Genomic DNA, 21,963 nt, shown 5'->3' with positions numbered 1-21,963 from the left:
TTTCCGCATATGATGATCTGGGGAAAATATATATGGCTTTCCTTTTCGGGGGAAAGTTTCTGAACTGCCTGTATTGAGTGGCATCTCCCATCTGGAAAGCTGCTGTACTTTTTGTAACCTTGTAAATATTACAAAATCTATCAGGTGCCCCAAGCTACCTATCTCTCGCCAAACCGAGCTATTCCACACCAGTTTGATGGCACCTGAAGGCACGAAAACCACAAATGACATTTACAACAAAACAACAACAAAGAAAAATGTGTTCCACATGGTTTAAAATGGCTTAATTGAGAACTGGATATAATTGTATTGTAGCGTTATTGGACTTTACCAATTGGTTGGGTGAGCGTTGCCCCCAGACGGGAGGAAGGAAGTCAAATGACACCGAGGGTTGGTTCAGAGAAAGAGTTTATTCTGCTCTCCGGATAGCAGAAGGCACTTGTGTGGTCAGCTCACAGCAAGTCCAAAGAAATGAGAAATTTCTTTTTTTTAAAAAATAATTTTTATTAACAGGCCAATCACATCACATTATTTCAAATCACATTAGTTCCAAATTATACAGCCAAATTTTAAATTTTTTTGAGGGTACCCATACATCAAGCTCCGCACAAGTCCAAAATTCCAGATAACTCCAGACATCACTCATTTTACTGCATTAATTAGTCAGTTCTATCCAGTTCGATCCGGATAGTCCTTTATTACTTTCTTTCTCATCTTGTTGTAGTCATATATTCCTTTCTTTGCGATCTCTGATGATTCTCACAAGCAGACTGAAAGCTGGAGTCTCTGTGTGGGTTTTGTACTCTTCAAAAGCTATATCACTCCGGGACAGCCTCTGTTCAACGCTTCCATAAACAAAATTAATCTTCGGTCTGTCTTTATTTTTTCCAGGCTAGCCAAATAAATCAAATAGATCAGGGGGCTCTGTCAGGTCAAACTTTCAATTCCAACACTCCTTCTCTTTCGAACAATCCTGATTCTCCTCCCCCCTGTCCTTCTTTCTCCGGCAAGCCTGTCTTGGCGAGATGCCATTTTTTAACTGCGTCATAAAAATTTCCCACTTTCTCACCGTTCACCAATCTTTTCTCCTGTTGTAATCCATCCCCACACAGTTCTTAAAATCCTGCTTATGATTATTAAAAACGCGACGATCTTGTTTCTTTCTGGGGTGGAGGGTTATTATTATCACATCGTACAAAGAAAAAAAGGGGGTTTTCCTCCACCACCCCCCTTCGTTCCAAACATACAGTCTCCAAGAAATGAGAAATTTCATGCAGTATATATATATCCTCCAGGCACCCTCTCCCCCTTCCCCAGGAATCCAGGCACGTCAGCTTGTACACGCAGGTTGACATCACAGATGCACTAAATAATGCACTAAAATAATGCACTAAAATACATATCAACAGCCCCTGCTCCGGCACTCTTAACCATAAAAGGGTATTCCTTCCTGTACTTCTGACCATAAAAGGGTATTCCTCCCTGTACTTCTGACCATAAAAGGGTGTTCCTGTTCCTACTCTTATCTTGGAGCAAGAGGTCACCAACTCCAAGAACACACTCTGGCGCTGTTCCTGGACTAGGTCTGTGCGTCAGAGTGTGGTCAGGACATAAGATAAGACCTAGACATGTCATCCCTACTCTACTGGAGCAGCCAAGGTCATCCTTGCCGTCATAAACTGATAAAGGAGAGGGCTCTGAGCACTTGTTTATACAGCTGGGTTTTTGTTTATACATTGATTCAGAGCTCAAGTTAATGGATTTTAGCTAAGGAAAAATAGGGATTTTGGTGCAGTTTCAAACTCCCTGCACAGTCAGTTTTGGGTTTGGGAAGCCCATTCCTTCAGTATTAGTTAGCATGTCCCAGCCACCACTGAAAATCATGGCATCCAATAGATAAGAATCAGTCAGCCAAATGTCACCTGAAATAAATGGCTTTAATAGTCCGAACAAAAGGCTGAAATAGAAGAATCTCTGACCTCCACCAGGAGACCATTCCACAGTCTTGAGGGACGCTTCAGGGAATGCCCAGCTCCTTACCTTTGATACCTATTTCATGTAATGAATGCATATAGAGCAGGGTGTTACAAGTGGAACAAAGCGATATAGAGGCTCGTGCATGAAGGCCTTTAACAGTAAACATCAGCCTCCTGAATTAGGTCCAGAAGCTTGCAGGCACCCAGTGCAGCTGTTGCAAAAGAAGTTGGTTATGCCCTCACTTCCCAGTATTCATTAAAGTAAAGGTAAAGGGACCCCTGACCATTAAGTCCAGTCGTGACGAACTCTGGGGTTGCGGCACTCATCTCGCTTTATTGGCCGAGGGAGCCGGCGTACAGTTTCCGGGTCATGTGGCCAGCATGACTAAGCCGCTTCTGGCGAACCAGAGCAGCACACGGAAACACCGTTTACTGGTACCTATTTATCTACTTGCACTTTGACATGCTTTCAAACTGCTAGGTGGGCAGGAGCAGGGACTGAGCAATGGGAGTTCACCCCGTCGCAGGGATTCGAACGGCCGACCTTCTGATCGGCAAGTCCTAGGCTCTGTGGTTTAACCCACAGCGCCACCCATGTCCCTCAATATTCATTAGCAGTAGCATTTTGTACCACCTGCAGATTCCGGGTCATATTTCAGTGCAGCCGTATATCAAGCACATTAGAAAAGTCAATAGTGAAGGTTACAAAGGGCAGCCTCACCGTACAGGAAAGGGTAGCAAGGTCCCAACTCTCTTGGTTTTGAAACAGCCACAAGTCCAAACAGACAATCTGGGAGGTTTTCACAGAATTATTTTACATCTCCAGGGCAGCCCAGGACCAAGTGGACTTCCTGGTGATGAAGGTCAGAAAGGCTTCCAGGGAGATCATGTAAGTATTCTCCGGACTCCATGGACATACTACTGCACCATACATCTGGTTGCAGTTTCTGATTGTATCTATAATGCACTAAAATATATATCAACAGCCCCTCTTAGGGCTTGCCCAGTCTTGCGTTTGTCCTCTGCCTAGAAACCAAGGGTCCAAGCAGTTTTCTGCTTGTTCCATGTTCTCCATGCATGCGTCCAACTCAAGTGATTTTGCCCTTGATCCGCCGCTTTCTTCTGGAAAATCCGCTCTTTAGCGATAAATCGGAACAAATGTCAATCCAGGGGGGGGAAACCTGATTGACATTTGCTCCAATTCAGCAGTAATATCAAAGGGTGCTACAATATTCTTGTTATATATAAAGAAAATGCATGCTTCTCAACTAATTAAAAACCTTAAGGGTGGATATATCTCAGATCTTGATTACACAATGAATGGCAACTTTTGTGTTACTCTGTGTATTATTCAACACTTTGGTTTTATCTTCATGAAAGTAAACCTCAGCTTATTTTTTTATTTATTTAGGGAGATTCTGGAGCGGATAATGATGTAGAAGGAGCAAAAGGTTACAAAGGTTTACAAGGGAGCAGGGTAACTATTGATAATTATAGCTTTGCTTATATCTCTTTTGTTTTTGAACACTTGAAAGTTCAGTCCTTACTATAAGGTATTGATGAATAAATAAAGATGACTACAAGCAAAATGGATAAATTGATTTGATGAATAATTTGATGCATTAATCACAGCTTTAGATAAGAACTTTCAATTCATTTAATTGGAAGAATTTAATTGGTAGCATCACTGTTTCTCTTCTGCTACAGTTCACCTTCCACCAAAAACTATTGTATTTGTCTCACTACCCACCATGGCAATATTGCATAACTTACATAACTTAGGTCATTTACATAATTATTTGAGTAAATTACATAAATTGTGTTGTGATTATATTATTCTACCCCGTTAATTCAGATGCAAAGGAAGTGAAACGGGGGCAGGAAACAATCAGTTACTTCTCATTTGTGTACTGAATACAATAGAAACCACAAATGGATTGATTTCTTTACTGGACATGGGACAAATAAGCAAAAATCAGCAATTACTGCTCCCATTTCTGTTTTCATCGGAATTCTCTGACAACCCTAGTGGTAAATAATAAAAAATTATTTTTGGTGCCCCAGCCACTCTATGTGGTTTCCAACAGAATATACAAAAATACAACAAAACACCACACATTAAAAGCTTCCCGGTAATCTTCACATATATCAACTGTTCAACCATTGGTACAAGAACCAGCACAGATAGGGGGCTTGCGGAGGTGAGTTGAGAAATCCAGAAACAAAGATAGATGGATTAAATTACATGCAATCAGCTGGAGATGTTTTTATCAAGTAGCAAGCTTGTCACTTGACCCAGTTGGACCATTAAGGGAATAAGAGTTGCTATTGTTCCATCAGTGACCATTTGATAGTAGCACTGTAGTCATCCTGCAACAATTGATTCTTGGTCTTCCCTATTTATGTTTTTTATTCCTACTACTTCAGGCACGTATACGAACATAACATTTCCCCACCAAGGTGAACTGTGTGCCTGCTATTTCTGTGTCTGTCCCAACAGAACTGCAAAGTGTGAAAAGCTGAAAGATTAAGAGCCACAATAATTGCTGCAGAAACCATGATGTAAAGTTAAATTCTCTATCCACAGGGAGAAAAAGGATCACAAGGTATTACAGGCGAGAATGGATCTCCAGGAAGCAGTGTAAGGACTAATGTAGCTCACCTGGGTTTTCTTAGTAAATAAAAGATTAAGCAAATTCCAAACTAGACCACATCTTTGGTATCTGAAACAATGCAGAACTTACTTTACGGTCCCTGTTTGTGAAATGTCACATAAATCCTGTCTGATCATTTATAACAAGCCAACCTCAAAAGGGGCACACACTGACCTGACTCACCCCATGGCTGGGTCCCCAACTTAGAAGTATTTTAGGAGTGAGGGTCAAGGTCTTCCAGATATTTTGGGTGAGATGGCCACAAGACTGCCTGCACTGCTGCTGTGGTTTGCCATAGCAGCTGAAAAGGCTTTTTAAACTTAGAGTTTATAAAAATAAAAATAAAAAATGAATGCACAATGCCTGACTTGGGGGGGGTGGCCTCCTTGGCTCTTTCTCAAAGCCCATGCAAGGTGAGGCAGAGAGGAGATGTAGGCCTAAGACCCTCGTACCTACAGGACCACCTCTCCTCATATGTCCCACAGAGGACCTTACGGTCTTCAAATAAAAACATCTTGGAGATCCCGGGCCACAGGGAGGTTAAGCTGGCTTCAACCAGAGCCAGGGCCTTTTCGGCCGTGGCCCCGATCTGGTGGAACGCTCTGTCCCAAGAGACTAGGGCCCTGCGGGACTTGACATCTTTCCGCAGGGCCTGCAAGACGGAGCTGTTCCACCAGGCCTTTGGCCAAGGCACAGCCTGACCCCCTCTCTCCTTCTGTAATCCTCATAGAACTCTAGCCCAATGGTTGCCATTAATTTGATTCTGAATTGATTTTACAATATATTTTAATTAATTGACTGTGTGATTTTATGTACACTGCGCTATTTTTCTTGCTTGTTAGCCGCTCTGAGCCCGGGTTTGGCCAGGAAGGGCAGGATATAAATAAAAAATTATTATTATTATTATTATTATTATTATTATTATTATTGAGAGGCCACAGCTATTGCAATGATAAGAAATGTTACCAAAAAGGGGGGATGGGAAGAGAACTGTATGAGGAAGAAGAGGAGAAATGGGGAGGAATGGGGGAGAAGGATGGTGGTCTTGCAAAGATGGAGGAAGGGGTGATGTTGATGGTGCCATGCCTATGCTGGTTGGTGGCAGGAGCGTGGAACAGGTCAAGGGCTCCATGAGCTGCTCACTCGTCAAAAAACAGGCCTGTGAATGTTTGTAGCATCAAGTTAGGACCTTTAAAGTAACAAATATTCCTTTTGTCACAGGGACCAGAGGGACGAAGTGGACTTCCAGGCCCACCGGTATGTCTTTCTTAATTTTACCAGTTTCAGTAAGTATGCTATGAGACATAACCACAGGAACTCCTGACTGCCCAGGACAGTAAGGAGAAAGTTGTTGGAGACAGAAGAGTAGATTGGTGGGAGATGGAGCTACCTGGCATTTTCATGCCACCCCAATCATGTCTGAAAGTGTAGAAATTAGGAATTGGGGGGTGGGGGTGGGATTATATTTGGTTCACACTAGAAGGCAAACCAGCCAGTGTGGTGTAGTGGTTAAGAACGGTAGTCTCCTAATCTGGTGAACCGGGTTCGCGTCTCCGCTCCTCCACATGCAGCTGCTGGGTGACTTTGGGCTAGTCACACTTCTTTGAAGTCTCTCAGCCCCACTCACCTCACAGAGTGTTTGTTGTGGGGGGGGGAAGGGAAAGGAGAATGTTAGCCGCTTTGAGACTCCTTAAAAGGAGTGAAAGGCGGGATATCAAATCCAAACTCTTCTTCTTCTTCCCTAATTTGCACTTGGGAACCGAAACACCAACCGAAACACAGCCATCTTATGAAAATCGGGTCCTCCCTTAAAGAGGGCACGTATTGCGGTGAGACCTGGATAACCGACACCCTGTGTTGTGGGTGGGTACAATTGGTCAGCCACAACATCTGATTGGTAGGTCCCTCGAAGCTGGGTGCAAGCTGGCCATTGGGACGCAGTCCAAACGGTTTGAGGGACCTATTTATGCCCATGCAAGTGACCCAGAGCTTCCTCTTTCGGCACGTGCATTTGGAACACCTGCCCATCTCTCCTTATTTTTAGGGCTTGTGCGCTTGACCTTGCTATGCTATCGTGTGTCGTCTGTTATTGGGACAGGGGCACGGCAGGAATTTTCCCCACTTGACTGATTGGCTGTTGCCATTTGGGTTTCGCCTGCCACGTAGCCAATCATCACAACTTGTAAGGTTGCGGACAGGCTCTGGTTCAGGTGGTAGGGATGGGAGAACGCTCTCGCCATCCCTATGTGAAGGGTATTCCGTTAAAGGAATCCAGGGACTCGATGGTTTGGTCAACCCCTGAGAGGGGTTTGTGCCTGTGCCTGAGTCCAGGGGCACATTTGGGTGGCAGAGTTAGCCCGTTCCCGGCTTTCCGCTTATCCAGGTGTTCACCCTTGGCTGACCTATGCTGGAACCCTGGGTCAGCGCCACCTGCATGGCAGGGAGCTAGTCGAACCAGAGCCTATGCAACCAGTCACTTTCTGTAACCAATAAAGTTGTGGCCTAAATTCTGCCAAAAACCAAAACCAAAATTTGAATCATGTGTGAATTTATTTGGGGGGGGAGGTTTCTGGGTCTGAACATGCAATTAGCAATTCTCTGAATTTTGCAATGCAGTTGTGCAGCCAAGTAATGTTCACCAATAAAAAGCATATTTTAATGAAAAGAAACATACAAAAACGCATTATATTAGGGGAAAGTGCTTTGCAAAAATTTGCATGTTGGACAACATTGCACACGCAACAGTGTATATTAGGAGACAGCCACACTAAAATGTTGCTGAATTTTCATGTTGACTTTAAATATATATATATTCAGATTGATATGGAAATGTGGGGCACAAGACCGGAAAAGTAAGAAACCGAGAGAAATTGAAATTGACAGTTAAGCCCAACCCTAGATGGGCTCAGAGTTGGCTGGAGGAGGAATAGTCTAATGAAGGAAGTGTGAGTGTCTGCCTTCTGGACAGAGTCAAAGAGAAGAAATTCAAAGGACGCTTGTCCAAACAAAACAAGAGACGCTTTTTAATCTCTCTTCTACATTTTTCACTGGTTGTAAGAAGCCTAATCTTCTCCCTGCTGGTTAACAGGCAGCATTATGAGGTGTTGGGGAGAATAACAGACAAAGTGGGCATTTACTAGATATGTAGCGTGCAGCTGCAAGTCGAGATTTTTTTCTTCTCACTTAATCACAGGCTTGTGATTAAGTGATCAAGGATGATCCTTGTACAAAGGGCAGCACACAGGGTTCCAGCCACATTTGGAATGGAAATCTTCCCTGAACCCCCACTCCCAGCAACGTATCTACATATCTAGCAAACATCTAGTCTGACTCTTGGAAGCCTGTGTGCATTTCCCTTATCTCCACCTTGTGGGAATGTTCAGGAGAGGATATATTGTTTATTAATATCCTTCCTAACTTACTTAGCAGAGTTTACATTGCCCTTTACACAGCAGAAAACTAGTTGCAAACTCATGTGAGCTTCTCAAGACAATACGCAATTCAATCTGGCTTGTTCAGATTGAAATGTGTTCTAATATTTTCCTGGTAAGGTAAAGGTGAAGGGACCCCTGACCATTAGGTCCAGTTGTGACCGACTCTGGGGTTGCGGCGCTCATCTTGCTTTATTGGCCGAGGGAGCTGGCGTACAGCTTCCAGGTCATATGGCCAGCATGACTAAGCCGCTTCTGGCGAACCAGAGCAGCGCACAGAAACACCGTTTACCTCCCCGCCAGAGCGGTACCTATTTATGTACTTGCACTTCTGACATGCTTTTGAACTGCTTGGTTGTCAGGAGCAGGGACCGAGCAACAGGAGCTCACCCCATCGCAGGGATTCGAACCGCCGAACTTCTGATCGGCAAGTCCTAGGCTCTGTGGTTTAACCCACAGCGCCACTCGCATTCCTTATTTTCCTGGTGAGACCCCCTTGAATCCCTCCTAAAAGAATAAAGACACCACAGTCTTATTCATAAGTAACAAAATTAATGTTTACTCACAATCAGGCAGTGTGATCTCTGAAGGCAGGCTTTAGGCTTGAAGTTCAAACATATACAAACAGGTTTACCCCATAAGGGAGATTTACCGAGTGACTGCAGGCTAGCAGTCCAGCAGTTCACAGGACGAAAGGAAGATGGAAAAGAGAGAGAGTGGAAGCATGCCTTGGCCTTTTACCAGGTCTGGAAAGGTCACGCCCACCCACTAGTCACATGCAAGGAAGGATGCTCCAGGCCAGGATGAACAGGAAGTTCAAACTGGCTGGACCAAACATTCCCTTGCATGTCTACTCTAGGAAAACAAGGAATGCTGTACTTGACTGCTCCCAGTGGATTACATCCCACACATGTAGCCCTTCCTTCTGCATGTTTTTCATGAGCACCAAAAGGTGGAAAGCATGCACTGGATAGAAACATGGAAGGCACAGACTCCCCACTTTTGCTGATATCAAGGCCTGTGAACATGCCTATGTGCCAATGTGCGCACATGAGATGGAGAAAAGCATGGCTCTGTGGGATCCTGTTAAAATCCCCCGCATGAGATTTGCATCCAACATTATTGAATCTAAATGACATTACTGTGTAGCATGAAAAATTGTCGCGGTTTTTTAAGTTATAGAAACTAAGATGGGGAGGAAGTAAGATTGTTATCATACTCACTGGGGGAAACCAAAGCCAACAAGAATGTTCTTCTTCTTTCAGGGGACAAAAGGAAACCCTGGTCCCGCAGGTTTGGAAGGAAAACAAGGCTTCGAAGGCCAACAGGTGGGTATTAGCACTATTCAATGTGTGTGTGTGTTGAGGGAAAGGGTGTAAATAAATGGCAAATCACATAGTTTGAATGCAGATGATCCCAGGTTCAGTCATTCCCATTAAATAGATCAGGTAGCTGTGGGTCTCATAGGTTGTGGGTGACATTTGTGATATATCAGTTTGCACTCTACCTTCTCTGTCTATGTGTAAAAAAAATTGTGCCTACAATTGTCAGGGATTCTGCTTGTCTCATAAGTTCATTAACTGTTTCATCTATTTTTTTGTCCATTTTTGTCCTTTACCAATTTTATTATCCAGATGTTCTAATTTGGTTTCTAAATTTTTTTCACTTTGTTTAATTTCTGCAAACATTTTCAAAATTTCCGCTTTAAACTCTGACTCCTGTTTCGACCCTTTCCTATCTCCTGGTGTTCCTTTACTCGCTTTTTCCATTTTTCCAATAATATCTATTTATAACACACAGTAAATATCAAATTATAACAATCAACCGTTTGATGGTATCAAATCACACAAGTATCTTAGCTCCCTCCCCTTATCATAAAAGGTAAGGGAAGGGTGAGGAAGGGTGAGGAAAAGGTGAAATCAGCAGATCCAGCCAAAGGAGAATAAAAGTCGTTGAACAGTTTCTAATTCAAAATTTTTAGTTCCACTGGGAGATGATATCGAAGAGAGGATGGTATGACCCGTATAACTTCTTGCCACCAATTAGGCTAATCCTTAATAGTAAATTCTGCCACCAATTAGGCTAAATCCAATTAACTGGGGATAGCAAAAACCAAAATCCAAAATAATCCAGAGCAGATGAAAAGCTCACTGAATAATTGCCCGGCTAAATACACAGGTGTGTAGAACATGGTATAGAGAAACCTTGAGAATTTGGCATGAGAGCTTTTTAAAGGGCAAGAGGTACCAGTGTATACTGTTCTTAAGATATTCGCTCTTTAATTATCCTGCCTTTCCTCACCAAGACGCTGAGAGCAGCAAGCAATTAATCAAATATTTAAAATGTCTAAACACGTTCAAAAACTTCTTTAAAAAGAGCGTCCCCATGCCAAATCACCAGATTGCTTTAAAACTTGGGCCAGAAAGAACTTAAAGAACATCATCTATGTATGTACAGGGATAAGTGTATTTGGAAAGACTTAACTTTGAAATAAATTTGATTGTGCGCCCATCTGCCTGGACTGTGTCAAAAACAACATATAATAGATTCTGGCACTAGCATGGCTATATATATATTACAAATCTGTCTGCTTATGGCTTATGCTTGTTGCAAAAAAGCCTTCCCACCCTAGCTTCCCACGTTTCCCAGTTTTCAAATTCATATATGTTTCTTTCTTTTTTTCCCAGTTTTTCTTATTGATTTTCACATTTATCAAAGAGAAAAAAGAAAAACATTACAAAACACAGAACAGAGAAAAAAGACACAAAAAAGAATTATTACTTCAAATCCCTAATTTCATTACATTGATAACTGACTTCCTCGAGTCCCCTCTAACTGAATTTCATTATATCACCTGTTTAACAGTTCTCCAAATTCGTATTTCTAATAATATTAACTCCTTTCATTTACTAACCTCTTCTCCTTTATTAATGTTCTAATCTTTAATATTCACAAGCACATATTCTTATTCTACCCCTAAGCCTATTAATATCTTCCAAGAATTTTCTATTTATCTTATATTACAATATTTAGCTAAATATTCTTTAAATTTCTTCCAATCCTCTTGTATCTCCTCTTTATTCTGTTCGCAGATTCTTCCAGTCAGGTCGGCCAGCAAACAAAAAGTCCAACATCTTCATCTGCCATTTTTCTATTGTTGGTATTGTTGCGAATTCCAGTTTTTGGCTAATAAAAGTCTTGCCGCTGTAGTGGCATACAAAGACAGCCTAACATCTTTTTTGGCAATTCCAATCCTGTTATTCCGAGTAGAAAGGCTTCTGGTTTCTTAATGAATGTATTTTTCAACATTTTTTTCAACTCATTATAAATCTTTTCCCAGAAGTCTTTCACCTTAGGACTCGTCCACCACATATGATAAAAGCAAATTCATATATGTTTCTGTTTAGTAGCATAAAGTTAATAAGCTTTCAGGTATGCATTTGGGTGAATTTACCAGACTTCTTAGATGTCATTTGTCTTCCAGGGGACAAGTGGAATTCCTGGTGAGAAAGGAGAGAAAGGACATTCGGGAAACAAAGGTCTTCCGGTAAAATGGCCTCATGCATATTTCAATGAGATTCATCTTTCTTAATACAGTGCTTTTCAAGCATTCTGAAGCGAGACCCGTCTGTGATTTCGAAAACTCAGCCGTTTGGGATACACTTATAAACAAACTCTTCCTTTAGAGGCTGGCTTTTTTCTCTACAAACAAAAAGAATATTACATCAGTAGTTAACAATGAATAAATTTTGTATTGTATTTTTCACTATTCATGTTGATATCTCTTTATATAATAAAAACGTAAGGATGTCATCGCACAGCCCCGATTGAGGGATTTGCATGAAGTTAGGGTAGGGACAGGGAAGCAAAATTGAATGTAGGGAGCACAACAGCAATGGCCAAGACATGGAAGTGAGAAGGGAGTGATTCTGCCATTGTTTAAAATTGCCACTTCTTTCCTGGAGGAGCAGGGTGTTGGTGAATGGAGCAAGCGGGACACAACCCCTTGTAAATCTATATAGGAAGTATATACATGAGTAGACTTAACTGTGCCATACATGGAGAGAGGTGTCTCTTAAAAGAGTTGGCAGTGATGTATGGTTGGCCTGATGGAACAAAAAAATCCCTGAGAATGGGGTGTGCGGTGGGGAGGCCTTTGTGTGCAATTTACTCAGGAACGTATCAGGCTGGCTTGAGACATTTTGTTCCTTGTAGCAAAGGACAAGATGGAGCCTCCCGTTCCATGCCCACCTAGCAGTTCAAAAGCACGTCAAGTGCAAGTAGATAAATAGTTATCGCTCTGGCAGGAAAGTTAACGGCGTTTCCGTGCACTGCTCTGGTTCGCCAGAAGCGGCTTAGTCATGCTGGCCACATGACTTGGAAGCTGTACGCCAGCTCCCTCGGCCAATAAAGCAAGATGAGCGCTGCAACCCCAGAGTCGTTCATGACTGGACCTAACAGTCAAGGGTCCCTTTACCTTTAATGCACAGTACAGGAGGCACTGTATTCATAACCAATGGTAGCGGATGCTACAGAGATAAACTACAGCAATGAGTATTATTGAAAGGCTCCACACATTACAGAAGATAAGAGTTTCTTTCTTTCTTTCTTTCTTTCTTTCTTTCTTTCTTTCTTTCTTTCTTTCTTTCTTTCTTTCTTTCTTTCTTTCTTTCTTTCCTTCCTTCCTTCCTTCCTTCCTTCCTTCCTTCCTTCCTTCCTTCCCTCCTTCCTTCCTTCCCTTCCTTCCTTCCTTCCTTCCTTCCTTCCTTCCTTCCTTCCTTTCTTTCTTTCCTTCCTTCCTTCCTTCCTTCCTTCCCTCCTTCCTTCCTTCCTTCCTTCCCTTCCTTCCTTCCTTCCTTCCTTCCTTCCTTCCTTCCTTTCCTTCCTTCCTTCCTTCCTTCCTTCCTTCCTTCCTTCTTCTTTCTTTCTTTCCTTCCTTCCTTCCTTCCTTCCTTCCTTCCTTCCTTCCTTCCTTTCCTTTCCTTTTCCCTTTCTCTTTCTTTCTTTCTGGTCAAACTTAAAAAGCTTGATATAATGTTTGTTTTCTTTTCAGGGGAACTTAGGAATCCCAGGCCCTAAAGGAAATCAAGGGAAACCTGGACTAAGAGGAAATGAAGTATGTTTTCAAATGTCTGCTATTAATTTTTCTACACAAAGTGTAAAGTCTGCCCATACAGTCTATACATCAGGTGTGACTAATGTGCAGCCATCCAAATACTATTGGATTATAACTCCCATCATCTCTAAGCACTGGTTGTATTGACTGGGCCTGATGGGAGTTGGAGTCCAACCACAGCCCAAAGATTAGCCACCCTGCTATAAATGATAAGGAGAAAATTTCCCAATGCAGATTCTCCAAAATCTTTTTTTCTCTCTGTGAGGAAAAAAAAAAACCCTTAGTATTTAAATTAGGTTTGCTAACTATTACTTCTTTTTTGACAGGAGCTTTTTGCCATTATGTGTTGCATGACAAAAAAACAACCAGGCATTGTTTTTCCCTGTTATCAGGGAAAATTGTGCCTGTCGATGTTTTCCTTCTATGCTGCTGTAAAAGGCGCAGAGCTTCTGCTCCTAAAACGGCAATATTTAATTTGCCTTTATTCAAATAAATAGTCAAAACAGACTTTACATAGACAGTGGCTGAGCCAGTCCCTGTTCAAGGCAAAGTTTGTGCAAATATGTGTATTTCATAGTTCACATATTTTTTTATTAGGTGACTTATGAACTGAACAAATAAACAACGAAAGAAACGAGTATTTGTTAACAGTGAAAGAATGTCTGTGAATTCGAGTCTCTAACTGATAAATCCCAAATTACCTTAAGTAAGGAAAGGTTAATCCCACTCTGGCTGAAGTACACAGTTTTTGGGGGATTGTGGCCAAACACAAATTATGTTGCCAGTAACTAGGGCTGCCATACGTCCTGATTTTCCAGGACATGTCCTGGAATTCTCCCCTGAATTGGCATCCTGGATTGTTTTTTGGAAATCAGGCAAATGTCCTGGAAAACTGTCAACAGAGATTAAATCGTGTCGAACATTCCTAAAAAAAAAGCTTTGGTTCCCCTAAAAAAAAGAGAAAAGCACAACAACTCTGTCCTGATTTTCACTTTTGGAGCTACCAGTAACTATTTCTCAGGGAATGTTTGCTACATATCTCATTCTCTGTTCTGATTTTGATTCAGCAACTTTCCATTTTGGTGCACTCCTTTGGTTCTCATATACAATGTTGTACTCAATTTGCCCAACAGGGAGAACCTGGGGATCCTGGAATGAAAGGACCAGCAGGCCCTCGTGGTCCACAAGGAATGAGGGTTTGTAATTTATGTTCATCTTACTCAAAGGGCCTGACTGAAAACCAAAAGTGTCTTGGGCTCAAAGGGTGATGTGAATTGCCCCCATGTATATTATGACGGTAGGGAAGAAATGGAGGCAGTGAGAGATTTTACTTTCTTGGGCTCCATCATCACTGCAGATGGTGACAGCAGTCACGAAATTAAAAGACGCCTGCTTCTCGGGAGAAAAGCAATGACAAACCTAGATAGAATCTTAAAAAGCAGAGACATCACCTTGCCAACAAAGGTCCGTATAGTTAAAGCCATGGTTTTCCCAGTAGTGATGTATGGAAGTGAGAGCTGGACCATAAAGAAGGCTGATCGCCGAAGAATTGATGCTTTTGAATTATGGTGCTGGAGGAGACTCTTGAGAGTCCCACGGACTGCAAGAAGATCAAACCTCTCCATTCTTCAGGAAATCAGCCCCGAGTGCTCACTGGAAGGACAGATCGTGAAGCTGAGGCTCCAATACTTTGGCCACCTCATGAGAAGAGAAGACTCCCTGGAAAAGACCCTGATGTTGGGAAAGATGGGGGGCAGAAGGAAAAGGGGACGACAGAGGACGAGATGGTTGGATGGTGTTCTCGAAGCTACCAGCATGAGTTTGACTAAACTGTGGGAGGCAGTGGAAGACAGAAGTGCCTGGCGTGCTCTGGTCCATGGGGTCACGAAGAGTTGGACACGACTAAATGACTAAACAGCAACAATATGATGGTAGCCAACATGGTGCCTTTGTTGACCTCTAACTGCCATTAGCATCAGCCAACATGGCCAAAAGTCAGGGGCAAAGGAAGTTGTAATCCAGAAACATCTGTCCCTGGTGTGTATGATGCGGTGTCAGAAATCAAAATACCTTACCACAGAAAGTCAAATTTGTGACTTCCACAACAGCCCAGCCCCAAGTTCACGATAGAACAAATATGTTTCATACACACTTTTTTAATATATTCCCTCAGGAATTGACTACCCACTTTTAAACATATCTCTTGCTTGTCTGCCCTAGGGGGATGAGGGAATGCCTGGATATGGTGCACAAGGAAAGAAAGGATCAAAGGTAATTATGGTTTTTTTAAAAAAAATCACCTGTAGAAATTTTGAACTTGTTTTTATGCAGTTTGGAATTGCTCCCAATTAATTACTGCAGATTCCCTTACATGAGTGCGAATGTCATTATCATCAATAGAACTTACAGAGTGCATAGCATTGGGAAAGGAATACTGCCTGGTGTTAAATTGCTGCATTAAATTCCTGCTTTGATATGACTGGGGAATCCTAATCCAAAAGGGTGCAGTTCTGAGTCCCACAGTTTTCAAAATGAGCATATAAGGATCAGATATTTAGTTGTTGGCTGAAATCTAAAGGGGTTCTTTACATGCAAGAAAAGGAAACACATAAGCAATTTTAATAAGTGTTGTTTTTTTCGTGTGCAGTTTTCATTATTAAGAGAAGGTGCTGTTTTTCAAACCAAACTGTGCTTTTCTTCTTTGTGAGTGGGTGGATGGTTTTAAAACTATGTATATATATATATATATAATGTTGGGAACTAATTTTTACTTTGTGAATGTTGAATGTTGAACTGTGATCTACAAAGGTTGTGCATGAATGAACTATGCTTGCTTGGAATGGACTACAATCTCTTTGTCACTACAAAAACCACGCCCCATTTTTTTATTTATTAGCTTTTTGCTCATATCTCGAAGTGATAGCATTTTCCTGTTACGTTTCGTGATTGTTTCCTTCTGTGCCTTAAGTTTACGCCTATCCTCGGTTTTCTTAACGTTTTCTTGATTAAAAAATAGCAAAAGAAACATCCGTCTAGGAATTTTTACAATGTTAATTATAAAATATATATTTAAATTATAGGGAGAAGGAGGCTTCCCAGGAGACATTGGAGTGCAGGTACCCATGTACATATATTCTGAGGGCCAAATCCCAACAAGGGATTCAATCCTAATGCAGTCATTATTAGCATTTCTGGTAATAAATTGAACTGAGTGTATGCACTCTGCTTCCCAGTTCAGTGGCCATAGTGATGTCTATCATGGGAAGGTGAATAAGCAGGATATCTTACATTTTGATTTTTTCTTTCTTTGCTAGGACAGTCATTTTTACCTTCTTTGTTTTCTATTCAATTCAACAGGGTGAACATGGAAACCCAGGCCTTCCTGGGGAACCAGGACCAAAAGGCGTTAGGGGAAGAATGGTATGGTGAACAGCAATTTGAGGGTGTCTTTTTAAATAGTATTATTGATTACTTTAGTTCTTACATGCCCTTCCTGTAGTACTTATTTTTCAGCTTCTGGGAAGATGGGATTAACAGACCCTCCAAGTGTCCCTATTTTCCAGGGACGTCCCTGATTTAGAGAAGCCATCCTGGTTTCTGATTTGATACTTAAAGGTAAAGGTAAAGGGATCCCTGTCCATTAGGTCCAGTTGTGACCGACTCTGGGGTTGCGGCGCTCATCTCGCTTTATTGGCCGAGGGAGCCGGCATACAGCTTCCGGGTCAAGTGGCCAGCATGACTAAGCCGCTTCTGGCGAACCAGAGCAGCACACGGAAACGCCGTTTACCACGTGTAGTGCCATGTGTAGAAACTTCTAAAATCCCCCCACTATTCAGCCCTAGCAAAGAGCTGGCTATGACCAAGGAAAGCATCCAGATTTAGTATTTGTTTCCAAAAGAGATGGCGAGCTCTGTCTGTGTATATATTAGTACTTGTTCAGCTGCTTTTCTGACAAGCTTTCCCTCCTTAATATAATACTAATTGGGTGCCATTTCTGATGCTGGGAGGATCCTTTTCTGTTATTTCTGGTGAATATGCAAATGTACCGTCTTTTCGATCTTGTACTTGAAACAGATTGTCTATGTAATATTTCTAGGGTATTCCAGGATTAAAAGGTGAACCAGGTGGCCGAGGAGCCTGGGGTCCTCCAGGACGTCCGGTATGTTTTGTTCTATAAACATATGCTGCTTTATATGATTCAGAAACAAGTCTAATTCTCTGAGTTGCTAGATTTCTAATGTGCTCATCTTCTCAGGCCTATGAAGTGATCTGAGTTTTAGTAAAGTCATGCTCCCATCTGCAGCCAACTGGGGCTCCTTAATGCCACAATTCCCATGATGCTGGTGAAACGCTTAGCAACTTTGATTTCATCAGTCCTATAGAAGCACCTGTGCGCTTTCAGAATCGGCGGCATTCTTGTCTAATAGGTCTTTTCTGAACCGCCAGACCACTTTCAGAAGGCCTTGTTTGGGAATTTTAATTCTTTCCCATGACATCTGTGGTGTGGAATGCCATGGGACTCAATTGCCGCTCACTTCCTGCTACTTAACATTAATACGAAAGCAATAGCAGAAGCTGGGGAGAAAGTATTTTTACACCAGCCAAATGGTTTATATCAGTCAATCAAGTAAATGCAGCAGCTGTTGCTTTAAACCAGGGTTAGGTAAAGGTAAAGGGACCCTTGACCATTAGGTCCAGTCGTGGCCAACTCTGGGGTTACGGCGCTCATCTTGCTTTATTGGCCGAGGGAGCCGGTATACAGCTTCCGGGTCAAGTGGCCAGCATGACTAAGCCGCTTCTGGCGAACCAGAGCAGTGCACGGAAACACCGTTAACTTTCCTGCCAGAGTGATAACTATTTATCTACTTGCACTTGACGTGCTTTTGAACTGCTAGGTGGGCAGGAGCTGGAGCCGAGCAACGGGAGCTCACCCCATCACAGGGATTCGAACCGCCAACCTTCTGATCGGCAAGCCCTAGGCTCTGTGGTTTAGACCACAGCGCCACCCGCGTCCCAAACCAGGGTTAGAAGGCATTAAAACAAACCATGGCTAATGTTCACCTTAGGGTAGGCATAAAGTTATGTTGTGGTGAATGCTGTAGAAGGAAGGGAGAAATTTGCATTGGTTAGAGAAGGTGGAAAAATGCAAGATGGGGTATGGCTGAGCAGTTAACCATGGTTAAGAGATCAGAAAACGTTGCACTTGCCCTTGGCTTATAACATGGGTGGCATGGGCTCATATGTTATGGCACCAACAAGACTCTTCTATCAGAAAAATACCACCAGCTGACCAAAGTAACCTTCGGTTCAACTTACAGTTCTCTGATCCCAACCTTATTCTTCTAGGGTCCAAAAGGCGAGAAGGGCCTGTCCTCATTTTCGGTACGTATACCTGGAATGCAGTATTTATGACGTGTTTCCCCCTTCCAGCCTTGAAATGTAGGTCTCTTTGCAACCATAAGGGATTTCAGGATCCACTTTTGTTGCTCACCTGTTACTCCCCACACTGCAGTGATATGATTTCAAAGTGAAGAAACGTGCATAAATATTAAAGACTATTCCAAAAGAAAGTTAATGTGAGCAATAATTAAGAACATAAGAAGAGCCCGCAGGATCAGGCCAATGGCTCATTTAGTCCAGCTGGTCAGCCATTGTGGTTAAATAGCTACGATAGCCTTATCCTCCGTGAATTTGTCTAATCCTCTTTTAAATCTATTCAAGTTGATGCCCCTCACTTTCTGTAACACAGCATTAAAAATTAAAAACTTCCCTTTGGGAAATTCAGCTTCCTTGAATTTCACCAAAACTCCAGCCAGGGCTGGATTTAGGTTTGATGAGGCCCTAAGCTACTGAAGGTAATGGGGCTCTTTATATGTCCAGCCGTCCTTTTCGCTGTTTTCTGTGTTGAATATATGCTATATGGCAATTTAAGGACCTAATAGGTATCTAAAGCCATTTGCACATAACAAAATATGTATTTTATCAAATTTGTCTGTTTTTTAATCTTATATTTTGGAAATGTACATCCAGTTTTTTCCCTTTCATTTTTTGGGGGGCCCCCAAGGGAGTGGGGCCCTAAGCTATAGCTTGTTTAGCTTATACGTAAATCCGGCACTGGCTCTAGCATTGTGAGAAAGGCAGAAAATCCTGTCGACTTTCTCAATGCCATGCCTAAACAATTTATACAATTTGCGACCAGAAACAACACTCCACAGGACACACCCACATAATGCAGCACGGGTCTGCCCTTGTGGCTCGTTGGAAGTCGAAACTGCTTCACATGTACTATTACGTTGTCGTTTCTATGAGGATAGACGTTTGACTTTTATTACACCTGTTTTGCAAAAGTCCAGGAAAGAATCGGAACACCATAGTTTAAAACTACTGCTAGAGGACAAGAATCCCAAGACTACATTAAATGTAGCTAAATTCTGTGCGTCTGCAATCAATCGCAGGAAGCAAGTGGTATTCCATAGTGACTAAACCCCTAAATGTTATTTACAGGGGGCACGCTAATAATTAATTTTAATTTTTATATTTAAATCCTTGTTATATTCATATTGTCTTTTGTACTTCTGATATATATTTTTATGATCTGTGATAGTGTGTGTATTGACGCTGGTCTGTGACCGTATTAATAAATTCATTCATTCACACCCACATAATGTGCCTTAAATAGGCATTATCAGCGTCGCAGCACCACATGTATGAGATACGATAGCCTGAGTGATGATAGCTACCTTGGGCTTACGCAATGAGCATCCTTACTGGGAGGGATTTAAACTTGGGTCTTCCCAGACCTGATTCAACACCCTAATAATTACATATCGGCTCTCAACTTGCACTTCCTGCTTAGAAATCAGATATTTCTTCTGCTAACAACGTATCTCTTTTCATTTTCATTCCCGTGCCACCCCAGCCTTGTGAACTCACTGAGTATCTGCGTGAACACAGCCGTAAGTACTGCCTGATTTTGAATTTTGATACCGAAAGGAGGAAGAACATCCAATACAGAGCCTGGTTAATATATTGACCACTTGCCTGCAATTACAATAAATAGTGGGGCTGAAAACCCTGGTTGGTTGGTTCAGTTAACAGTTTACAAAGGGCGATCCTCAGGCTAGTGTTGTTGTTGTTGTTTAGTCGTTTAGTCGTGAGCGACTCTTTGTGACCCCATGGACCAGAGTACGCCAGGCACTCCTGTCTTCCACTGCCTCCCGCAGCTTGGTCAAACTTGGTAGCTTTGAGAACATTTTCCAACCATCTCATCCTCTGTCATCCACTTCTCCTTGTGCCCTCCATCTTTCGCAGCATGAGGGTCTTTTCCAGGGAGTCTTCTCTCTCATGAGGTGGCCAAAGTATTGGAGCCTCAGCTTCAGGATCTGTCCTTCCAGTGAGCACTCAGGGCTGATTTCCTTAAGGCTAGCATTGGCATGATGCAATCTCATGTTGAGCTATGATATCCAAGGCAGTCATGGCGCATGCAAGTCATTCCTGTTCAAGAGAGCCTATACCACACAACTTCCTGAGCAGCCAAAACCATCTAGTCCAGGGTGGGCTGATTGGCAGTAGCGTGGCAGGGTTAGATCTGGGAAGGTGGGCTCCTGGGTGATTCTTTTGGGCCTTTGGCACTACATAAAGCTGCATAGTATGTAAATCAATTGCCAGCCCCAATATACAGTTTTGTAGTGTAAATTTGAGACTGCCCACCAAAGATCCCCTTTTTATACCATGGGATACAATTTGATGTTTGAAAGTTGGCAGGGGGCGGACTCTGATCATCACATAAAAGCAAGTGCATGTTAATTTAATAATTGTATCTATTTGTTGTTTTGGATTATAATTTCCCCTGTATATTTCTATTCTGCAATCTTTACCTATTGTTGAAAATTAGGGATTAATTTATTTTATGATTTAAATTAACCTTATTGTGGTTCGAGGACCCGATCCCCCCAAAGTGGAATGAATACACAAGGACACGTGATATAAGGTTAATGGGCAAGAAAAGGCCACAACTTTATTGATTACAGCAAGTGAAAAGGTATTGGCTTAGGCATTGGATTACGTCAGCTGACTCCACCCCCTCAGGGAGGGGTGAGTCTGAAACAAGGGGGGTTTATTCACCAGTAGGTGGAGCCTGTTGATGCTAATCCAACTATAGGCTCTCCCCTGATGTCACCGAGGGTCGTGCCATGGCCTCCCGCCAAGCAGGCATCGGACAGAATACACGACCGCCAGATTCCTTTAACGGATACCCAAAATTGAAGGCATAGGCGATGGCCACACCTAGCCCTTCGACACCACAACACATTATTCCAATGCCTAACCTACCCACCAATACCACGAAAGTTGTGACGATTGCTACGAGGTAGGCGAAGAAACCAAAAAGCCTAATGCCAAATGGAAAAATTCCTACCAGGCCCCCCGGACAACCAGGGCGACCAACCTAAGGTCCATAGCAAGGCCAAGGAAAACTAAGACCCTGAGCTCAAAGGGAGTGGAGGGTGGGTGAATCGCGACGGGACGACGTAGAATGAGGCTGAGGAGGGGCTGGCACCGCAGCATTTAGGCTGCTGTACACGCCTCCTCGGAGGCACCTGGTTGGGTGCCTGCCAATGGGCGTGGGCGCCAGCCAGGTGAGTGGGAGGCAGGGGGCAAACGCCCCCTGCTAGAGGCAGAGCTCGGGCTCCCGCCCACAACCACTCCCCTCTCTTCCAGGAGGAGAGTCCTTATCCAAATATATCGCCCTCCTGATGGAGGCAGTTTAGGGAAGGTGTGGCATTAAT

At 42.7% G+C, this 21,963-nt stretch overlaps 1 protein-coding gene across 1 annotated transcript in view; it reads left to right on the top strand.

The window, feature by feature from the left end:
- LOC310745351 (collagen alpha-6(VI) chain-like) overlaps nucleotides 1-21,963 on the top strand; it is a 73,056-nt gene that overhangs the window by 41,657 nt on the left and 9,436 nt on the right. Inside the window, exons 19-32 of the mRNA XM_083577542.1 lie at nucleotides 2,803-2,865; nucleotides 3,388-3,453; nucleotides 4,564-4,617; nucleotides 5,852-5,887; nucleotides 9,327-9,389; nucleotides 11,546-11,608; nucleotides 13,115-13,177; nucleotides 14,311-14,373; nucleotides 15,398-15,448; nucleotides 16,258-16,293; nucleotides 16,535-16,597; nucleotides 17,274-17,336; nucleotides 18,524-18,559; nucleotides 20,097-20,133. Coding sequence (XP_083433668.1) covers nucleotides 2,803-2,865; nucleotides 3,388-3,453; nucleotides 4,564-4,617; nucleotides 5,852-5,887; nucleotides 9,327-9,389; nucleotides 11,546-11,608; nucleotides 13,115-13,177; nucleotides 14,311-14,373; nucleotides 15,398-15,448; nucleotides 16,258-16,293; nucleotides 16,535-16,597; nucleotides 17,274-17,336; nucleotides 18,524-18,559; nucleotides 20,097-20,133 — 757 coding nt within the window. The remainder of the gene's footprint in view (nucleotides 1-2,802; nucleotides 2,866-3,387; nucleotides 3,454-4,563; nucleotides 4,618-5,851; nucleotides 5,888-9,326; nucleotides 9,390-11,545; nucleotides 11,609-13,114; nucleotides 13,178-14,310; nucleotides 14,374-15,397; nucleotides 15,449-16,257; nucleotides 16,294-16,534; nucleotides 16,598-17,273; nucleotides 17,337-18,523; nucleotides 18,560-20,096; nucleotides 20,134-21,963) is intronic.

Source organism: Podarcis filfolensis (genome assembly GCF_964270895.1).
Source record: "Podarcis filfolensis genome assembly, chromosome: 12".
Taxonomy (NCBI): Eukaryota; Metazoa; Chordata; class Lepidosauria; order Squamata; family Lacertidae; genus Podarcis; species Podarcis filfolensis.
Note: the sequence above shows the minus strand (reverse complement) of the source record. Positions and strands in the feature narration are given on the sequence as shown.